This window comes from Chanos chanos, chromosome 11 (genome assembly GCF_902362185.1).
Source record: "Chanos chanos chromosome 11, fChaCha1.1, whole genome shotgun sequence".
NCBI lineage: Eukaryota > Metazoa > Chordata > Actinopteri > Gonorynchiformes > Chanidae > Chanos > Chanos chanos.
The window spans coordinates 4,010,693-4,034,450 of NC_044505.1; the positions used below are offsets into that span (position 1 = coordinate 4,010,693).

The 23,758-nt window shown below is 41.4% G+C and overlaps 1 protein-coding gene across 1 annotated transcript; it reads left to right on the forward strand.

Moving 5' to 3' along the window:
* Window positions 1–1,920: 1,920 nt before the first annotated feature.
* LOC115824176 (scavenger receptor cysteine-rich type 1 protein M130-like) lies at window positions 1,921–18,210 on the forward strand (the record flags this gene model as incomplete). The annotated part of the gene is made up of 8 exons (XM_030788281.1): window positions 1,921–2,032; window positions 3,795–3,991; window positions 7,261–7,323; window positions 9,472–9,500; window positions 9,668–9,795; window positions 16,518–16,832; window positions 17,084–17,386; window positions 17,984–18,210. Coding segments are annotated over exons 1-8 (1,374 nt in total), but the record flags the coding sequence as incomplete, so codon positions are not given.
* Between the last annotated feature and the right edge of the window lie 5,548 nt (window positions 18,211–23,758).

Genomic DNA, 23,758 nt, shown 5'->3' on the forward strand with positions numbered 1-23,758 from the left:
CTCTGCCTCTACTTAATTAGATCCCAGTCAAAAGCGTGAATATATTCATTTCTGGTTCATTGCTGACAATGGGCTTGATGAGGTTCTAAAGTTGTCAGTGTAACAGTGATGAAGACTGTCGGTGCGTCTCGTCATCAAAAGAAAACTGTACTTTACATTTAAAGAATCCAACTGATTTAACAAACACTAGTTAAAACAAACACAGAATTCACTAGAGTACGAAGACCACCTAATTTGTCTTTTATTCTTTTCTCATGTCTCATTCAGAAACATTTTCAGCATGGGTTAAAGCACTGTTTTGATCATGCTTATGAGATAATTAACAAAGTAATTTAATTTAACTTTGGAGTGTTTATTAAAACCGTACAAAAGTACATATACACTTATAAAATATACACCATGCACACAGACACAAAACTTCTGTCAGCACTGACCCTTTGGACACCCACTTCATTTGTTCATATAAGCATTTATGTTTTTTACCACTAGATGGAGCTATATGATCAATTACAGTGAACAAAGTAGAAAAGAGAATGATCCTGAGTTACCTTTCCTGGGCAAGAGATACATAATCATAGAAAGATCATTTCACTTGACCTTCTGTTTCAAACTCTGACAAGGTACTGAATTTATTCATTTATTTTCTAATTTCTCCACTGTTATCCTTGAAGTTGTGATCTACAGGATCTGTAGTGATTCAACACTGAGAAACATTTCATAAACATTTAGTACAGAAATTTGACATATGGAGCTTAAACAGTAATCAGGTGTGATTTGAGAAATGTGCATTACATAGAAACAGACACTGAAATGTGTTCATGTTGTGATGATCACCCTGCACCCATTCACACACACACAAACACACATACACACACACACACACACACACACACACACACACACACACACACAAACATACATAGGTGATACAGTTGTAATCTGCTCAGTTCTGTACCTATTCTCTGAAATAAATGTGTTTGTGGTTTTGTGACTCTCTCACAGAGCTGATGTGTCTTGTCTCTCCTCAGGGAGATGTGTCTACAGACAGGAGGAGGAGTCCTGTTCAAAAGACACAGACCTTATTTTGATATATTTGGAGAATTTTAAAGAGCGTCCTCTGATTTGTGACTGTAGCTGTTTGATGATTTCCTGCAGTGTCTCTAATAAGGCAACAGTGAGTGTGATTGGTGGGTGGCAGGAGTCCTCTCTCTAGGTGGGCTAAGAGGACTCAGTTCCTTCAGTCAGTGTGAGAGAGCAGAGGTGAAGGTTGTGCTCTGTGACTAGTTGTTGAAACGGAGCGTGGTCTGGGGCAGAGAGAGATGGAGACGTGTGTGTGGATCATTTTTCTGTCCTCCATGGTTCATCTCACCACAGCTGGTAAGTGCAATTTCATGATGAAAGGGTCAAAAGGTAAAAAAAAAAGATAATTTTAATGAAATATAATAGATTTTTCAGGAGAGAAGTTATTTACAGAGCTTGTCTCTTACTGGCTGTGTAGGGAAAGGACATTATCAGGTTATCATGTGAAAAACATGTGTTTAAACTGAAATGTTTGGGGCAATTTTTATTCTAAGAGCTTCTTTTTCATTTGTTTATTTTAAGTTAGTTCTCTTTTTGAGAAAAACTGAAATTCATTCTCTTTCTCTCTCTCTCTCTCTCTCTCTCTCTCTCTCTCTCTCCCTCTCTCTCTCTCTCTCCTCTACAGACAGTGTGAGGCTGGTGGATGGTGGTAGTCGCTGTGCTGGGAGAGTGGAGGTTCTTCATGAAGGACAGTGGGGCACAGTGTGTCATAGAAATTCAAATTACTACGTTGTTTGGGATATGAGTGATGCTGCAGTGGTGTGTAGAGAGCTGGGATGTGGGGAGGCTGTAGAGGAAGTGACAGATCATCGTTTTGGAGTGGGATCAGGACCAATCGTGATGGCTGGAGTGGACTGTACTGGGTCAGAGTCTAGACTGAGGAGCTGTAGATCAGATGACGAGGCATTTTCACGCTGTGGTCATCATCATGATGTTGGAGTCATCTGTTCAGGTAGGCTTCACTAAACCTCAGTAAATTGTATTGGTAATTGTATGTGTGTGTGATGCTGTGAGTGATTTAGGTATTACTGGATTGGCGGCTGTGTGTGTATGGGGTTGTGAGTTTTATAGTTATTATTTAATTGGTAATTTGTGTGTGCGTGGGGCTGTGAGAATTGTAGTTATTGCTGTGTGGAGGTAACTGGATTTATCTGATGGAGTTTAATTGATGTATAAACACAACTTTGTTGAGAGGAGAGAGAAGAAGAAACTTATTAACAATAAGTCATGATTCAGTTTTTATTATAAATGATTGTAATGCTAATTATTTCATATTTTTGTCATATCTAAGGTCTTATTTTTGAAACTTGAAAACGGATTATTTATTGTGTCCAAGTCAAAGTGTCCATATTATTACTCTTAGATCTCATTCTCCAACATTCTATTGTGTTCCTGATCTTTAGACTCATGATTCTGTCAGTCAGCTCTTATCTTCCTGAGTGAGGCAGTAATATGATTATACTTGTGTTTGTTTCAAACATTCAACTTTATTCTTCTTTACTTTGAATTTTTAAAAAGCGAGTTAATTTTGCGAAAGCAGGTCTTAATTGATTTGAATACACTTAACTGGCCTTATTCTCAACTTAATTTTCCTGGAAAAATCAGGACATGGTGAAAGATACTTTTATGGTGAAATTCAAATTAAATTCATAGACGTCCCAAAACTTCTTGATCTGAGGAAATATATATGTAAATGTAAATCTCTGTGATTGCATACACACACTGTGAACAGTGAGCAGTGAATCTGTCCTCTGCATTTAAACCATCTAACTGGTAGTGAACACACACACCAGATGCAGGGGCAGTGGGCAGCATTCCTTGCGCCCAGGGGGCATTGGGGTTAAGTGCCTTGCCTAAGGGAACACAGCCGTGGATGTCAGTCCTGGGAATCGAACCGGCAACCCTCCGGTCATGAGCCCGGTTCCCATGTACACACACACACACACACACACACACACATATAAATACATACACACACACACACACATATATATATATACACATACACATATACATATTTATATAAAATGATGCCCAACAAAAATATTTTATTATACGGTCATTGTCATGTGACTGGAACAACAATCCTGAAGGTTGAACAAAAAATTGCTATTTAATTCAAATATATTCAGATAACGCTTATTGTTTTTCAATCTACAGGTCCTGTAAGACTAGTTAATGGATCTAACCCGTGCTCTGGGAGAGTAGAGGTGCTTCATGGGAAGACTTGGGGCACGGTGTGTGATGCTGCCTTTGACCAGCAGGATGCAGAGGTGGTGTGTAGAGAGCTGGGCTGTGATGTTCCTGTAGAGGTGCTGGGAGCTGCTGCTTTTGGTAAAGGGGAGGGTCAGGTGTGGTCAGAGGAGACTCAGTGTAGAGGCAACGAATCTGAGATTCACCTCTGTCCAACATCATCTTCACAGAGACGCAACTGTTCCCATGACAACGATGTGGGAATAAAATGCACTGGTAATTATGAATTATTGACTTGTCCTTAGGACAGTACTGAACGTAATTTATTGAGAATTGTTTGTTATTTCTTACAATGATTTCCACGTGATGAAACAAATAATTAAGAATATATATTAGAAATAACAACAAAATGTTATATCCTAGAGCGAGTATGTTCAGTTTTGTCCATGAGAAACAGAATGCCCCACCCCTTTCTGCTTCATGTAAACATGTAAACAACACTGTTTGTCTTGTGTAAACAGGATACACAGACTTCAGACTAGTCAACGGCTCTGACTCCTGCTCTGGTCGAGTGGAGCTGCAGTACCTCAGTGAGTGGGGAACAGCGTGTGGTGCATCATGGGATATCAGAGCCTCCAATGTCCTCTGTCGACAGCTGAATTGTGGGAGTGCCGTGGCCATAGTGGGAGTGGACTGGTTTGGGGAGGGCAGTGGCCCAGTACGGGCTGATGTGTTTAACTGCCTGGGCAACGAAACACACCTCTCAGCATGTGTCATCTCTTCATGGAGTGGAGCTGCATGCTCTCATAGGCAGGATGCAGGAGTCATCTGCTCTGGTCAGTTTATATGATGGATACAGTTACATACACTTTATGACTGAATGCTGCAGAAAGTCAGATTAATCATCACTCTGATACTTTGATTCATTAATAATTGATTCATATAGACGATGCTTTTGGTAAACTTGCTTTCAGTACATTGGAGCCTTAGATTATGGTGCAACAGACCAGCTTTGTTGTTATGCTGTAACATAGCTGTTTTGTTGATTATTTTTATAGCATTGTTAGGCCAGTGGTATAGACCAATTACAGTTAATGGTTCACCATGTGTTTTGGGCTGAATACCAATACCACTTATCTGTAACCATAACTCTTCTCTTGCACTTTTGTTCATTAGCAGTGTCTCTACCTGTATCTCTCTGTAGTTTACTCTTTTATCTCTTCCAGCTATTCTTAAACTGGTATCGGGTCAGTCACTGACCCACGATATTCTTACCACATCTAGCTCTTTAACGGCTACATGCTTGGATTATATTTTTGCCTCACTTGTAAGTCACTTTGATGAAAATGTCTCCTACATAAATACATGTAAATATAAAATTCACCTTTCTCTTCAGGTTCCTCTATGTCTGCTGATGGTGGATTGGTGCGGCTGACTGGAGAGAGGGAGTGTGAGGGAGAGGTGGAGGTTTATTTCCATCAGGCCTGGAGGAGAGTTCTCCTGGACTCCTGGAGTTTGTCTGAAGCCTCTGTGGTCTGCAGACAGCTGGACTGTGGCTCTGTGGTAGAGTTCAGTGGCTCCTCTGGGTCTGGTCCAGGGGACAGTGATGAGTGTCTGACTGGTTTCCAGTGCTCTGGGACTGAAGCTCGTCTGGGAAACTGCAGCTCACCACAAACTACAAACTGCAGTTCCAGTTCACAGCTGTCACTCATCTGCTCTGGTGAGTATTACAAGACTGGAAGTTTGGTCATTTGAACTGGCCTCTAATTTCCACGAGAACAGAGGCAGTCTCTTTTGTTGTCAGACTAATCACAATGCCTTTAAAAATTTGTTTAAGCTACTACAGAGTCAGTGTTTTGATAATAAAAATTCAGTAATTTGAAATGTTTTCTATTTTTCTTTTATTTAAAAACTGACATACCAGTAAGTTTTTAATTGATTATTACAAGGACTCTCTGTGGCATTGTAGTGATTTTACATAACACAAACCATCATCTGAATGGGTAGGGTGAGCACTTGTTTAATGTCTCTTGTTTTGTTAAGAGCAGATGAATTACAGTAGTTAGTCTTAAGAACTTCCTTTAAGGTCAGCAGTCCTATAACAGGGGGCTGATGGGTGATGATGAAGTTACAATGTGCCTCTATTTCTGGTTACATTTATCTAATTAATTATCATGTACTGAATATATACTATGAAGAAGAGAAATAGTTTAAAATTGTCTTCCACGATTGTCTCGTACTTTATGTGTAAAGAATAAAGAAGAAATATTATCTTGTCATATAAAGATAATTGAATGTTTTTTGAACAAAATGACAACTGATGATCTTCTCTCTGTGTAAGGCAGTTCCCACTTAAGAGTATTTCTCTCTCTCTCTCTCTCTCTCTCTCTCTCTCTCTCTCCTCTACAGGCAGTGTGAGGCTGGTGAATGGTGGTAGTCGCTGTGCTGGGAGAGTGGAGGTTCTTCATGAAGGACAGTGGGGCACAGTGTGTCGTATAAATTCAGATTACTACGTTGTTTGGGATATGAGTGATGCTGCAGTGGTGTGTAGAGAGCTGGGATGTGGGGAGGCTGTAGAGGCAGTGAGATATCCTCATTTTGGAGAGGGATCAGGACCAATCGTGATGGCTGGAGTGGAGTGTACAGGGTCAGAGTCCACACTGAAGAAGTGTAGATCAGAACAAGAGGCAGTTCAGTTCTGTGGTCACAGTCGTGATGTTGCAGTCATCTGTTCAGGTAGGCTTTACTAAACCTCAGTAAATTGTATTGGTAATTGTATGTGTGTGTGGTGCTGTGAGTGATTTAGGTATTACTTGATTGGCAGCTGTGTGTGTATGGGGTTGTGAGTTTTATCATTATATAATTGGTAATTTGTGTGTGTGGGGCTGTGAGAACTGTAGTTATTGTAGTTACTGTGTTGAGGTAACTGGTTTTATCTGATGGAGTTTAGGGGGTGTATAAACAGCTTATTGTTTTTCAATCTACAGGTCCTGTAAGACTAGTTAATGGATCTAACCCATGCTCTGGGAGAGTAGAGGCGCTTCGTGGGAAGACTTGGGGCACGGTGTGTGATGCTGCCTTTGACCAGCAGGATGCAGAGGTGGTGTGTAGAGAGCTGGGCTGTGGGGTTCCTGTAGAGGTGCTGGGAGCTGCTGCTTTCGGTAAAGGGGAGGGTCAGGTGTGGTCAGAGGAGATTCTGTGTAGAGGCAATGAATCTGAGATTTCCCTCTGTCCAGCATCATCTTTACTGAGACAGAACTGTTCCCATGACAATGATGTGGGAATAAAATGCACTGGTAATTATGAATTATTGACCTGTCCTTAGTCCAGTAGTGAATGTAATTTATTGAGAATGATTTGTTATTTCTTACAATGATTTCCACATGATGAAACAAATCGTTAAGAATACATATTAGAAATGGGGCTGCATGGTGGCACAGTGGGTAGTGCTCCCCGTGTCTGTGTGGGTTTCCTCTGGGAGCTCCAGTTTCCTCCCACAGTCCAAAGACATGCAGGCTATGTGAATTGGAGACACTAAATTGCCCCTAGGTATGAATGTTTGTGTGAATGTGTTTGCTTGTTTGCCTTCCCTACGATGGACTGGCGACCTGTCAGTGTTTCCCCGCCTTTAACCTAATGAACGCTGGGATAGGCTCCAGCACGGCAGCTTTGAAAACGAGTGAGTGAAAGTGAGTGAAAGTGAGTGAGTGAGTATTAGAAATAACAAGAATGTGTTATAACCTATTATTCAGCCTAGCGAGTAAGTTCAATTTTGTCCATGAGAAACAGAATGCCCTGCCCCCTTCTGCTTCATGTAAACATGTAAACAACACTATTTGTCTCGTGTAAACAGGATACACAGACTTCAGACTAGTGAACAGCTCTGACTCCTGCTCTGGTCGAGTGGAGCTGCAGTACCTCAGTGAGTGGGGAACAGCGTGTGGTGCAACATGGGATATCAGAGCCTCCAATGTCCTCTGTCGACAGCTGAATTGTGGGAGTACCGTGGCCATAGTGGGTGTGGACTGGTTTGGGGAGGGCAGTGGCCCAGTACGAGCTGATGTGTTTGATTGCCAGGGCAACGAGACACACCTCTCAGCATGTGTCATCTCTTCATGGAGTGGAGCTGCATGCTCTCATAGGCAGGATGCAGGAGTCATCTGCTCTGGTCAGTTTATATGAGGGACACAGTTACATACACTTTATAACTGAATCCTGCAGAGACTCAGAATAATCATCTCTCTGGTACTTTGATTCATTAATAATTGATTCATACAGAGGATGCTTTTGGTAAAATTGCTTTCAGTACATTGAAGCCTTAGATTATGGTACAACAGACCTGCTTTGTTTTTGTTGCTGTAGCATAGCTGTTTTGGTTATTATTTTTATAGTGTTGTCATGCCGGTGGTATGGATCAGTTACAGTTAGTGGTTCACTATGTAAATGTTTCCTGAATACTAATACCACTTAGCTGTAACCATAACCTTATTCGAGAATCTGAATCCAGTTAAGTTAGAGATATTCTGAACAACTCTATTCATAGCTCATCCCTCTGAACATTGAACCTACAACTTATTCAAAACAACTCTTCATTAGCATTAACATATTCTCCTAGACAACCAAATTCCTTTGATCATCACATTCAGTAAAGTAGAAAATGACTGATCACATACTCAGAGAATAGAATCTCAAATGTCAACCTTTATTACAACAGTTACATTCAAACTGTTCAGGATGAATCCATTGTGGAATGAAATGGGCTTTAGAGGAAGCTATGGCACAACTGTGAAGCATGTGTGCGTGTGCGCGCACACACACACACACACACACACACACACACACACACACACACACACACACACACACACTGATTTGGATAGCTGTCCCTTCTGGATCAACTCTGCCTAGAGGAAGCTGATACTTCTCGAGGTTTGGACAGCATTAATGAGAACTCAGTTGTAGGGATGTACCCGGATCCGAATATGTTATTTGGGAAAGCACAAATAGTGCGATGGAAACAGATATTTTTTCTACCCAAAGTTGCTTGTTATTGTTCAGGAAAAAAGAGCCATGATTGACATGTGACCTCACTAACTAGTCATTTCATTTACTATGCATTATTGAAAAGTGATCGCTATATTCTGTAGTCTCCCCCACCAAGTCAGCACAAACCAGGCAGTGGGCTTAGTTCAGTACGGGAAAAAATAGAAGAGGCAAAAGTTCATGTATTACTGTTATGTAATTACTGTTGTAAAATAGTAATTAACGTTTCCTCATCGAACTGCAGTTAAGTTAACACATCAAGAAACAAAAACGGAGTATCACGGGAATTTAAGATTATTCCCTTCAACTGACAGATATTTTCTACATAACCTTACTGTAAATAGTTTACAGAAACAGAATCTGTAGATTTATAAAAGTTTTTTTTCATTTTCTGATTGTTCAATGTCTCCCCGTTAAAAGGGATGGTGGTGGTGGGGTTCAGATAGTTCCTAAAACTTAGTTTAGTTAAAAATAAAAATAAAAATAAAAGAGAGAGAGAGATGAAAAGTACATTATGAGGATGTGAAATATATTTCACAATTAATTATATGCTAATATTAAATGAATTTGATGGATGGAAAGCACAAAAATTGCATTGCCATATTAGATTAGAAAATACATTTGCCCGATTTAACATGACTTCGGGTATAAACCACTCCTGCTTCTGGTCTACTATCCGAATACAGAGACAGATAATGTTGTTAGCTGAACAGAAACACATACAGATAATGACATTTCTGTACACCTCTACTCAGTTGGGGAGAGTCTGTGCAATTTTTAATGTCACATTTAGTGAAACATTTATTAGCTCCTGTAAAGTAAGAGGTTTCTCTCCAATTCCTGCCCAACAACATCCTAACTATTAGCACTGCCTCATCTCCCACACTGGGCAATGGCTTCTTCTCTTACACTTTTATAGGCCCCAGTTCATTAGCAGTGTTTCTACCTGTATCTCTCTGTACTTTCCTCTTTTACCTCTTTCACCTGTTCTTAAACTTGTACTGGGTCAGTCACTGACCCACGATATTCTTACCACATCTAGCTCTTTAACGGCTACATGCTTGGATTATATTTTTGCTTCACTTGTAAGTCACTTTGATGAAAATGTCTCCTACATAAATACATGTAAATATGAAATTCACCCCTTCCCTACAGGTTCCTCTATGTCTGCTGATGGTGGATTGGTGCGGCTGACTGGAGAGAGGGAGTGTGAGGGAGAGGTGGAGGTTTATTTCCATCAGGCCTGGAGGAGAGTTCTCCTGGACTCCTGGAGTTTGTCTGAAGCCTCTGTGGTCTGCAGACAGCTGGACTGTGGCTCTGTGGTAGACTTCAGTGGCTCCTCTGGGTCTGGTCCAGAGGACAGTGATGAGTGTCTGACTGGTTTCCAGTGCTCTGGGACTGAGGCTTATCTGGGAAACTGCAGCTCACCACAAACTACAAAATGCAGTTCCAGTTCACAGCTGTCACTCATCTGCTCTGGTGAGTATTACATGACTGGAGGTTTGGTCATTTGAATTGGCCTCTGATTTCCACAAGAACACAGATGGTGTTTTGTATTGTCAGACCAATCACAATGTCTTTGGAAATTTGTTTAAAGTACTGCAGAGTCAGTGTTTTGATAATAAAAATTCAGTAATTTGAAATGTTTTCTATTTCTCTTTTATTTAAAACTGACAACCAGTAAGTTTTTGCTTAATTAATACAAGGACTCTCTGTGGCATTGTAGTGATTTTACATAGCAAACCATCCTCTGAATGGGTAGGGTGAACACTTGTTTAACGTCTCTTATTTTGTTAACACTAGTAGCGCCGCGCCGGTTTGACCTACTTATACCTAGAAGCGCCGAGTGCCGGTCATTTGACCGCAGTGACTACCTACTAGGAGCGCCGTGCTGGTTTTACCTACTTATAGCGCGGCTAGGTGGTCAAATGACCGCCGAGTCATTAGACAAGGACACTGTTACTGACACATAATGATCGCCAGATGGCGCTTCTTGCACGCAGCAAATAGTTTGCTTACAAGATCAACTCGCGTTCGGCCTGTGTATCATTCATTTCAGTGTTAATAGTCGGTTATTATTTCAATAGAACGTTTGTTGGCCAGCCCTTCCATCATTCAACGTAATGTTTTGATTATTAATTTGTGGCAACCGAGTTTCCAAAGGCATAAATTCCAGAAGACGTCTTGACCAAATTCGACTGAGAAAACCATTTGAACAAGACTAGTTCAGGCAACTTTTTCATAGTATTTGTTTTTTAATATTTAATCATCTACCTTGGAGAATTAGTTTATTATAAGGGATGTCACACACGTTGCGAGTTAGACTGCGGTTGGTCTGTAAATGCGTAGCCCGACTTTATGAACATTCAATTGTCGACTGACAATGATCACGTCGTTGTCCCTAGTGATTAATTTATTGTAAGGGCACGGTCCAGGTAGTGCAAAAATTAGAGACAATTGTGATTGTGAATTAACTATTGCAGGGAGCGATTACAGATTTGGACGTTCTAATTGTTGGGCGACATGTCGGGTGACGGAGTAAGCTCTAAACTGGAATTTATGCTTACTCAGTAGAACAACCTATCGGAATGACAAGACAGGCAGTAATTGGGTGAGAATTACAATGCGTCTACATCACAATTTGCGGAAATTTAGAGTGTGAGACTGCTTTGGGTGGCGCTGGAGGAGTAGACTAAAGCGTTTCAGTTCCGAACTCGTCTGTCTCCGTGAAATTATCGCTTATACCACATAATAAGCCCAGCCGAACATATCAAACTTTACACTTGCATTTTAATAAATGAATTATCTACCACAACTAACAGATCATTCTATGCAATGATAGAAGCAAACGCTGCGACTTTTCAAGGCATTCAGTGGGCTATGAGTAGCCTGATACCTAGCCTGCCAAGTAACCCTACGAGTAACACCTCCCAACCCCCTCCCAAAAAAGTGCCATAGTCTATTGTTAGTCTCTCTCTTGGCCAAAACTAGTTCATACCACGAGCAGCCTACGACCACCTACCATGAGTCTTAGTTAGATCTAATTCCACACATATAATAGAAAATGTAGGCACAGCTCGGAAATTAATAAATGTGCATGGATGTTGTTTTTACAAAATATGTATGTCGCAATGGATTTTCGTAAACAAAGCTGTGTCGGGTGTGTAGTGTTTTAGAGTAAATAGTGTAGCATAAGATGGGCGATTTTTTACCATTTACTGAAACTAAATTACAGCACGAAATTTGGTAAATTGACAGCTGTGTAGTTTATTTACAGTAAATAGCCTACTTAAGAAAGAATGAATTATACATTATAGATACACGAGATAGTGTATGCAGTGAAAAATGTATTAAGTAAATAAATAGATAACAAAGTACTTTTCGAGTACTTATTTAGTAACCTATGTGTCGGGATGCTGTAACCCCTTTTCACAGCCTGTTCAAGCAGGGAATGTTGTACCTCGCTGTTTTGTGTTCCCATTTCAAGTGGAGAGATATTCGACCGACAGCCTAGAACAATAGCATAGGTGTGATCCCAACCCCTTCCTAACGACCGCCTCATGAATCACTTGGTCAACTGACCAACCCAGAAGTTCCCTTCAACGCAGACCAAAAGATTGTTTGCCAGTGCCAACGAGGTGAAGAAATTTTCAGCCTACTGCCGGCCTACTGTCATCTTTCCCCAGATAGGGAATTGCGTTCAACATGTATTTTGTTTCAACGTTAGCGGCCACCCAGAATTTAATAGCAAATTAGCCCGGTTTAATGGCCATGTACTGTGTGAAACGACACAGTAACGACTTGATAGGGGACAGTTGTTCATCTACAGTTATGTTCTCACTAGGTGTGTAAGAAGCAATACTTTATCGAAAATCTAATATCGAAAATCTATCTGTCACAAGGTAGGCAGCACTTATATTCTTGTCATCAAAGCGCAGATAGCGCATGATATCTTGGAATCTCTATCAAGACATCTGTCTCTGAAAATGGGATTTCCCACGTTAGCAGACCAGTACTCATCCGGGTTCAGGCTTTTACCGCCCGTAATATCTCTCAAATAAAGGAGACCCGCAGTTTGAACTTATCAGCATCATTTCGATCAGTTTCTGCTTCAGAGTATTTCTGAATCTTTCACCACATTTCTGTGTCAATCAAACACACTAAACTGCTCAATGGACTTAATACTGGACGTAATATTGTCCTTGGTATGACATGTGGGCCCTGGGGTTTCTCTCATATTGCACTCTCGCGCTCTACCCCGAGGGTTGCCAGCAGTTCAACCCGTACTGTGCCGTCTCTTGCGTAGGGTGTTATTATAATGAATGTATTTGCATTCGCAAAATTCCTGCCAACTATCTAAGTCATATAATAATTAGTTACGCCCTACGTGAAACAAAAACGCGTTTATTATACGTTTATCCGCTTTACAAAACATTTGTATTTTAATATTGTAAATTATTGTTGCAGCTCTAAAATAATGTAATGTCATGACATGAGAATAAAGCTTACCATAGTCTACACACAAACTATCAGTCATATTATGACTAATTACGCACGATCAAGTAGGCTAGTGCAAAAATTAGTGACAATTGATACGCCCACGTGGGCCTACATGAAACAATTTTTTTTTGGGGGGGGGGGGGGGGGGGGGGTCACTGCGGTCAGATGACCGGCGCTCGGCGCTTCTACGTAGAAGTAGGTCAAACCAGCACGGCGCTTCTAGTAAGACGTCACAACGGTAAAATGACCGGCGCTCATCTGGTCTTAACACTACACATTCTAGTGTTAAGACCAGATGAATTACAGTAGATCTTCAGAACTTCCTTTGAGGTCAGCAGTCCTATAACAGGGGGCTGATGGGTGATGATGTCACAACCTGCACCACCATTTTGGACTTTTAGTTTGCTATGTCTTTGTGCTGTTGTTGTGTCTGTCTCCGCCCCCCACCTGTTCCCGTTTTTGTCTAATTATTAACCTTGTTAATTTCTACCAATCCTGTGTTGCCCTGTTTAGTTCTCCCTTTATTTAAGTCCTAGTGTTTTCCTTGTCCTTTGTCTATCGTTGTTTGTGTTTTAGAGCACTCTGTTACGCTGCACCTTTTTGTTATTGGTTTTTTTGTTCCTGTTCTGCACGTGTATTTTGATCTTCAGTTCAAGTAAAGTCCTCTGTTTGTCACCTTTAACCATCGTGTCTTTGCACTTGGGTCCTGCACCACACCACCAGCGTGACAGATGATGAAGTTACAATGTGCCTCTATTTCTGGTTACATTTTTCTAATTAGTTATCATGTACTGAATATATACTGTGAAGAAGAGAAATTGTTTAAAATTGTCTTCCACGATTGTCTCTTACTTAATGTGTAAAGAATAAAGAAGAAATATTATGTTTTCATATAAAGATAATTGATTGTTTCTTGAACAAAATGACAACTGATGATCTCTCTGTGTAAGGCAGTTCCCACTTAAGAGGATTTTTCTCTCTCTCTCCTCTACAGACAGAGTGAGGCTGGTGAATGGTGGTAGTCACTGTGCTGGGAGAGTGGAGGTTCTTCATAAAGGACAGTGGGGCACAGTGTGTCGTGTAAATTTAAATTACTACGTTGTTTTGTATATGAGTGATGCTGCAGTGGTGTGTAGAGAGCTGGGATGTGGGGAGGCTGTAGAGGCAGTGAGATATTCTCGTTTTGGAGAGGGATCAGGACCAATCGTGGTGGCTGGAGTGGAGTGTACAGGGTCAGAGTCCACACTGAAGAAGTGTAGATCAGATGAGGGAGCAATTTCACTCTGTAGTCACAGTCGTGATGTTGGAGTCATCTGCTCAGGTAGGTTTTATTAAACCTCAGTAATAAATAACAGTCAAACAATGACTACAACTACTGCAGTCTTCTAATGCAGTGTTCAGTCATAACCACACCATAAACATTTCTATATTACACATTTCTGTCCTGTCATTCACATCCTTTTACCTGTGTCTATATTTTCCCATTGCATCAAGTAGCTTTTATAGTGTTGTTTTTCCTCTGAACAATTCTTGGTTACAAACACTCATTTTCCTAAATTATAACATAAAAGTTTAATGGGACAAAATGATATTACTGTGACACTCATTAAGATCAGTCTCCTCTGATCGTAATGAGTATAGCAGTCAAATGATTGCACTACAACTTATGTCTTTTTAAATCTCTTCTCATGTTTCTTGTCATTTTAACAGAATACTAATTATGTACTGGTTACATTTGTTAAATTATTTAATTTGTTTGTAGAGAATGACTTTCTGATCTGCTGTCATTTTAAAGTGAAATTTTCAGGCTGTGTGTGTGGGGTTTTTTTTTTTTTTTTTGCCTTATTGATGGACCAGTTACAACCAATGATTTAAATTTAAATATATGCTTGAGATAAAATATATGAAATGCATAAAATGAAATGTCAAATAAATACTTCTGTCCTCCAAATCCATAGGTCATAAAGCACCCAAACTAGTCAATGGGGCTCATTTGTGCTCTGGGAGAGTAGAGGTGCTTCGTGGGAAGACTTGGGGCACGGTGTGTGATGCTGCCTTTGACCTGCAGGATGCAGAGGTGGTGTGTAGAGAGCTGGGCTGTGGGGTTCCTGTAGAGGTGCTGGGAGCTGCTGCTTTTGGTAAAGGGGAGGGTCAGGTGTGGTCAGAGGAGATTCAGTGTAGAGGCAACGAATCTGAGATTTTCTTCTGTCCAACATCATCTTCACAGAGACAGAACTGTTCCCATAACAGTGATGTGGGAATAAAATGCTCAGGTAAATATAAATTATTGACCTGTCCTTTGTGAGCGAGTTCTATTATGTCCATTACAGAATGTCCTGCCCCTTTCTGCATCATGTAAACATGTAAACAACACTGTTTGTCTTGTGTACACAGCATACACAGACTTCAGACTAGTGAATGGCTCTGACTCCTGCTCTGGTCGAGTGGAGCTGCAATATCTCAGTGAGTGGGGAACAGTGTGTGGTGCATCATGGGATATCAGAGCCTCCAGCATCCTCTGTCGACAGCTGAATTGTGGGAGTGCAGTGGCTGTAGTGGGGGCAGACTGGTTTGGGGAGAGCAGTGGCCCAGTTCGGACTGATGTGTTTGATTGCCAGGGCAACGAGACACACCTCTCGGCATGTGTCATCTCTTCATGGAGTCGAGCTGCATGCTCTCAAAGGCAGGATGCTGGAGTCATCTGCTCTGGTCAGTTTATATGAGGGACACAGTTACATACACTTTATAACTGAATGCTGCAGAGACTCAGATTAATTATCACTCTGGTACTTTGATTCATTAATAGTTGATTCATACAGAGGATGCTTTTGGTAAAAATTAAAGTCTTCTCTTCAGGTTCCTTTATGTCTGCTGATGCTGGATGGGTGCGGCTGACTGGAGAGAGGGAGTGTGAGGGAGAGGTGGAGGTTTATTTCCATCAGGCCTGGAGGAGAGTTCTCCTGGACTCCTGGAGTTTGTCTGAAGCCTCTGTGGTCTGCAGACAGCTGGACTGTGGCTCTGTGGTAGAATTCAGTGGCTCCTCTGGGTCTGGTCCAGGGGACAGTGATGAGTGTCTGACTGGTTTCCAGTGCTCTGGGACTGAAGCTCGTCTGGGAAACTGCAGCTCACCACAAACTACAAACTGCAGTTCCAGTTTACAGCTGTCAGTCATCTGCTCTGGTGAGTATTATATGACTGGAGGTTTGGTCATTTGAATTGGCCTCTAATTTCCACAAGAACAGAGACAGTCTCTTTTATTGTCAGACCAATCACAATGCCTATGGACAGCTGTTTGAAACATGGCAGATTCAGTACTGAGGATTTGATATGAAAAAGAGAGTACAGGCAGTCCCTGGGTTAGGAACATTTGACCTATGGACAACTCGTACTTACGAACAGACTGCCATAAACCTTATTATATTAAAAATTCAGTCTAACCACAATGGTTTGTAATAACAAACGTGTGTACTACTTTGTGACGCTTGCGAAAACATTGTGCGGCTTCAGCAGTTTGATGGCTTGAGGAAGGAGAACGCCATCCACTTTAATACTAAGACAAACATTTGACTAACTGACATTAAATAAGGACTGTATGTACCTGTTCTGACTTACCTACAAATTCGACTTAAAGACAGACAAAAAAAAAAAAGAAAAATTCTATGTTTAGAGATGGACCATGTCTTCTTCATGCTTTAATTCAGGTCACAGGTCCCTCAGACTGGTGGGTTCTGGGAGTGACTGTGCAGGGCGTCTGGAGGTTTTCCACAAAGGCTCATGGGGAACAGTGTGTGACGACTCCTGGGATGTGAAGGACGCCCAGGTGGTGTGCAGACAGCTCCAGTGTGGAGAGGCCCTCAGCGGACCGGTTCCAGCCTGGTTTGGTCCTGGAACTGGACCCATTTGGCTGGATAAGGTGGACTGCCTGGGGAATGAAACGTCCCTGTGGAGCTGTCCGTCAGAGGGATGGGGCCGACATGACTGTGGACGCAAGGAGGACGTGGGAGTGCTGTGTTCAGGTATTCAGCTCAAATGCATCATCAATATCACACACTCAAGCTGTATGAGATTGAGGTATTTGGTTTGAGTAAATGCATCTTTTTGTTATAAACTGGTCTGTGGTTGTGAAAGGAAAACTGATGGAAAATTTCCTAAAATATTTGTCCTTTTTTTCCATCTTTGCCTGTATGAGAAAAAGACTGTTTGGGATTGGGGTCATGTGACAGTGTCACTCAACCATGTGGACTTCAAATCCTGTTTTTGTCCTCAGAGTTTAAAGAGATCAGACTGACTGAAGGCTGCTCTGGGAACCTGGAGGTTTTTTACAATGGAACCTGGGGTAATGTCTGCATGGACCAGATGGACTCAGACACAGTGTCTTTAATCTGCCAAGAGCTGAACTGTGGAAAGAGTGGCAGTGTGGACTCAAGCACACCAAGACTGGCTTCAGCTCCAAACTGGCTTGACCGTGTACAATGCCGCAAAAACGACATCAGTCTATGGAACTGTCCGTCTTCTCCCTGGGGTCAGAACGAATGTAGTGCGTTTGAAGTGGCAAAAATCACCTGTTCAGGTAAATTACCTTCACTTTTCTCACCAAACCCAGGGGAAGAAAGATTCACTACTGATGTAAATTTCTAGGTTAAAATGAATTTGTTCTGTTTCTAAAGGTAAAATTGTTTTTGTGTGTTCGTGCTCTGATGAAGACCATGAAATAATTTCACTGTGAGGCATGAGGATAATGGAGAAGAATGTGCTGTTACAAGTAATTACAGCGTCAATGAATAACTCACTATTTAAAAATCATCACATTTCTCCTTCGGTCACAGAGGAAAAAACTGTCACTCGAAGTCATTTGCCATGTGCAGCGTCTCCACATCACAGACCATGTTCAGGTGAGAACAGCTTACCCCCATTTACATTATATTTCTCTCCTATATGTCCGTCACCTTTATACATCAGTGATCTACAATAGAACAGTCTTAAATATAATATGTTATAAAATATGTTTTTGGTTATATTTGTTCACTCACCAGTCCCTAAAAATGGCTTAAATAAGTAAGCAATTTACCAGTGAAAACATTTGGAATGCAAATATTTTTTAAAAAATGGAATCCTTATTTAATATGAAGATAGTCAGATGTTTCAGTTAACACGATTTGTTGTCTAGACCATCTACCCTTCAGACTGATGGAGGGAGAAGGCCAGTGCTCTGGGAGGCTGGAGGTTTATCATGACGGTACCTGGGGCTCAGTCTGTGATGATGACTGGGACATTAGAGATGCTCAGGTGGTGTGCAGACAGCTGGGCTGTGGGCCGGCACTGAGGGCTGATGGGAATGCTGCCTTTGGGCGTGGAGAGGGAGCTGTGTGGCTGAGCAGGGTGGAGTGCAGAGGAAGTGAGATCCACCTGTCTGACTGCTCTCTCTCCCTGAAGAACAACACTGACTGCTCACATAAGGAAGACGTTGGAGTCACCTGTACAGGTAGGAGTGAGACAGTGGTTCCCATGGCTACTGTCATCAGACCTGAGTCAAAGAATTATCTGAAGTATTTGAATGACTGGGCCCTGTCCCAGCACTCTTACATGTCTCCTTTACCTTGTGTCCTTTTCTACTGACTTTTAAATAGAACTGAGTGTACTGAAGTCATACAGAACAAAAATGACATGAATGCTTTTAGAGGAGTCATTAAAACTGCCATCTGAGAGAGAAAGGTCACAAGGAAACAGAGCACTGAAAAGAATTGGGACAGGGCCCAGTCACTGAAATACCTCAAATAATTGTTTAACCCAGGTTGTGCTTGTTTGATGATTGTCATATATTTGTAATGGAAATGTATTAAAATGACAGTAAAACATGCCCCACGAGTTCATGTTAGGATATCAGAGTTAAGTTCAAGTCCACCACTGATGAATAAATGAACTCTGACCTTTTCACAGATCCATCTGCTCATCCTCAAACCTCCACAGGTACACTCTTATCTTCTCATTTCTTCTCATGAAACATTATCAGCATTATGGGCCCAAAAGCTTAAACAGTTATCAACTTCTGACTCGTAACATTTCAATACAAAATGTCTCAGTCCTGTGTGTGTGTGTGTGTGTGTGTGTGTGTGCTGTAGAGACAACAGCTGTGTCTGTTACTTCTGCAGCGTCAATAGGTAATATCTATATGCTTGTTTGTCTCATTTAATCTGACTTGTGTCTGTTTTGATGTATGGTTGGTTTAACTATAAATCATATCCTGGAATGTCTCTAGTAACCACCAGCAGACGGACCAGTCCTTCACAGACTCAGTCACAGACTGGTGTGTCCATTCCCTCAGTGGTGTTCCTGGTTCTAGGAGCACTGCTACTGCTGGTGTTTCTGTTTGTGCTGTTTTACCAGAACAGAGCTCTGAGGAGAGGTAGGACAAACATTGAGGAAAAACTGCAGAAATTAACTTTTTTTCTTCCATCTCATTTTACAGAGTGAAACAATAGTATGTTACCCTGCATCTGTATCACCACAAATATGACACTGTGTGTGTGTGTGTGTGTGTGTGTGTGTGTGTGTGTTTTCCCACACAGCCCTCTCTAAGAGAAAACACATGCCTGATGCCATCTATGAGGAGATTGACCACAGACTGCTCACTGAGAGAACCAGTGACCCTGTTCAGAGAGGTGCAAGGAGTCTCTTTACAGGGACACACACGCACACACACACACACATACATATATATATATATATATATATATATATATATATATATATATATATATATACATACATACATACATACATACACACATAAAGAGAGAGAGTTTCTGTATTTCTGTATTTGTGTGTCATCTGCCATCATGCCATCTTCCTGTATGAATTATTTGACTAATAGAGATGCATGTTTCTTAAAAGAATAGCAGAGAGTAGTGCTCGTAAATTCTCGCTGCTTCCCATAACTGCTCACTCGGAACAGACACCCAGTTGAACACGCGACCCACTGTAACACGCATCAGCTTGGTTTGGGACGTGGATGTAGAGACAGACTGCTAAAGATTCCATCATGATCATGTTTCATTTCAAACACATTCTAGGTTGTTCTTTAAATAAAATAAAATATTCTTTAATATTGATATGGGTCGAACATAGTCTTCCCCGCTGTACATCGAGTTAAAAGTCGACTGCCATTTACGCACAAATTATTCGGTGACTGCGTGCATCGTTAATTGCGTGACATCGTTAATTGAATGTAAACTCCACTAATCCTGTAACTATGACTATCACGATTAAAGTATTTCTTTGCAGTCGACACGACCATTTTTTCAATAATCCATCAGTTCTGTAATGTATGTACGATCTGCAGGGCAGGCTGTGTGATTGTCAGAGCAGTGACATAGGGGGGACAGAATTTGTAGCGGGGGGGCGGCGGGCCCTATAGCCTACTGGGATGTCTCTGCTTGGACAGGAGAAGAAAGCGATCTGGAGAACAGGGGGGCCTACAGGTGCAGATAGATTATTAACAGTAGGCCTACACTAAAATACTGTTCATCTATGTAGCCTACTCTCGGTAACTCGAAACTGCGCAAACAGTGGTTGGGTGGGGCCATCAAAGACGATTTATTTTTTAATGGTTAAAAAAAATGGCGCAGATTGTTGTAGCAATTGAACACACAACTTTCAAGCAGACGAAAAGGACCACACAATTGCATGGCTTACTGTTCTTCGCTAGGTCGTTTTGAACCCATGTATTTTAACATAACGTTACACAACCAATACCCTATATCGCCTACTCAAGTGAAAGCCTACAACTAAACTAGATCTAAACGGAACTAGACTATTATCGAAGCAATTGCCCTACGAGGTATAAATTCTATACATCGTTAATTTATTAACATCAGCAAAACGTGTTTTGAGATAACAGAACTGCCCCCAGCGAATTTAATTACTTCCCTTGCTCTAAGGTCGCTTTCATTTACTGTCACGTTAACGTTATATCGAAACAAATCCATAGTGTGCAGAATGACTGGAGAAGTGAGGGATGGGATTCCGGACGTTCCATGATGGTTTGACACTTAATCTAATCATAACCAGACATTCTCTGACATAACCTTGTCATTGTTGGAGGATTTTATGATTTGCATAAATCAAGACATATATAAATTTTTTCTTGATTTATATTTTATTTTATTGGGGAGGGGCGTATATGAGGGGGCATATGAATTGCAGAGAAAACTCAAAGAACGACTTATTTTATGAAAGAGAAGATGGAGTTTGTAAATTCACTGTGGTGTTACTGTGGGTATTATTTTTACTGGTGTGATCTAAGTTTGATAATAAGAATCTGTCAGGCCGTTAAACGGGTTTGCTCCTGTTCAGCCAGAGAGTTCAGCATAAAAAACCACGAGAGTCACAGCTGCAGCGGAAGTGTTTATGTGCCCAAGTGTGTGTGTGAGGAGAGGAGAGAAGAGAGGGGGGCCGGGTAAAGTAGAGGGACATAGCACATGTCTGAGAAGGAGAGAGGGGGGCAGCGGGGAGTGTCTGTGGCTTACAAGTGAGAGAGAGCGGGAGAACGAGAGCACGTGTGTGTGTTATAATTTCGTATTTGACGACTGCACCGCTCTCCTCTAACAGGGCGTGCTCTCTCAGAGGGACAGAACTCGGAATAGTTTATGCTTTCGATTCCGTTTGCGCTTTGGAAATGCACGTACGCGGAGGCTGAACGTAACCGATGGGGAGATGAGACACTGTATCGTACGGTTAAACAAGACACAAACTTTTAAAACAGCACCAGTATCCGTGCGCGTTAACTGCACTAAAACCACCGGTTTAAAAAGCAAAATGCGGTCTCCACTCCTGGCTTGCGCAGCCTATTTGACCCCCGAGTCAGTCACGCTGTAGCAAACATCGGCTCAAAAAGTGACGGAAGCTGAGTTTAACTTCACCGCAGCGCGTTCAGGGAAGCGTAGTCACAGCTAACTGGCAAGATCAAATATCGTCAACTTGAAAGAAACGCAGGGAGTCCACAGGAGATCCACCGGCAGAACGGTCGCTGCATCGATTGATCTGACAGGCGTCGAGGTGGGAAAAAATAAGCGGTGAGCAGGTAGGCTAGCAAATGCTGGTTGGTCAAAACTGAGCTAGCAGACCGTCGTTTGACGGAACGGGACTATGATTAGTTCGATGGTCTGCTAAAAACATAATGAAAAAGAAAAGAAGGAAAAAAAAAACTTTGAGACTGACTCATGCTTTTACGCAGCCGAACGAGGAGTGTCCAGCGATCAGCCTGACAGCGTATTGTCCGTGGGACGCAAAATAGCGTTTTAGTAATATTTATGTAATAGTCTGTGTATCAGACAAAAGAGCATGACATGTTATGAAATCTGCTAAAAGAATACATATTTTTCTTGTGCGATGTATTTTCCTGTAAATGTCCGGCGTCTCGTCTGCATGTCCTTGTAGTGCTGTTACTTAATTGTCACCAGCGTATCAAGCGACATAAAGTTTTCAAATTGTGTGGAAGGTTTTCTCGCTTTTTGATTTTAAAATGTCTGATAGTCCATTCAGTGTGACTGTGTCAAAGTGTTACACTCGAAATTTCCGTGTAGTACATGAAGTGTTTTTTTTTCCGCAGAGTCTTTGAAGGAGAAAATCGAGTATTACGATGATGCGAAAACTACCAGTGACCTGACAGGTTAGTGTGTTTATAGATGGATCACATAGTTTTGTCTACTGTCTGTTTAACCAGATGTGTGGAAATGTTGTTGACAGGTGGTTTCGAGTCAATATTCAAAAGTCTCTCTGTTTTTATCTGGTTCAGAGGAGATGCTGACACTGGACTCTCCAGAGAGCTACGATGATGTCACTTCAGGACTGAACCCAGACAGTGTGATGAGTGTGTCTCTGTTTCTAGATTAATAATGTTTTCTTAATACAAACACATGCACTTTGGAATTACATTACTGTTCAGTGTCTGCTGTGAATGGAGGGGAATTTGGTTCTGTATTTTAATGCAGAGGAAAATGTGACAGAGGCTCCACCAGAGGGCTATGAAAATGTCATCACCATAGGGAAGAAGTCTGGAAGTATGACAGGTGATTTCTCTAGATGTTTATATTAAATGCTACATTTCCATATCACATTATGCTCACATTGCAGACAATATTTAAAATAAGGTATCTCTGTGATTGGTTTAGAGCTGGCTGGAATTGAGGTCTCATTGGAGCTCTATGATGATGTCATCACATCAGGGCCGAATCCAGGCAGTTTAACTGGTGAGTATGATACGGTCACTCTCTCTTATTTCAGTCACACTGACAGAAATCAGTGATCACATGACCACACTGAGAGCCTCTTTCATTCAGAATGGAAAAAAATCACTATAGTGTTTTAGATAGCAGCGCTGGAGTGATACAAGATGTTTAACAGTTCTCTGATGATCCATGTTATTTTATTTTTTTTTTTACTTTATCTTCAAATGAAAGAAAATATCCACCTGAACAAACATGTGGCCCAAAAGAGAAAACATGAACCACGTTCAGTGTGTTTTTAATGTAAGTTTGGGGTGTTAGTAATGACTGTGTTGATTACTGTTTCAGAGACAGCTGTGGAAGACCCACCAGAGGATTATGATGATGTGGACACTACTCAAGGCAGTTTAGCAGGTGAGTTTCAGAGAAATGTTTTTGTAAACCCTCACTTCATGCTGTGTGTATAGAGAAACTATACTCTCACTGTGCATTTTATCTGAAACACTTACCATGGACCCACACTCACTGGTCACTTTATGAGGTATACCTGTCTGAAAGGTACACAGGACAGGTTGTCAGGTGGCAATGGGAGGAGAGACTTTTTACGTTTCACTACGTGGGTTAATAAATGTCTCACTGATTCTGAGGTTAAACATTGTACAGACTCTCCCCCATGTCCCCCTGTTTCTCTCTCTCTCTCTCTCTCTCTCTCTCTTCCT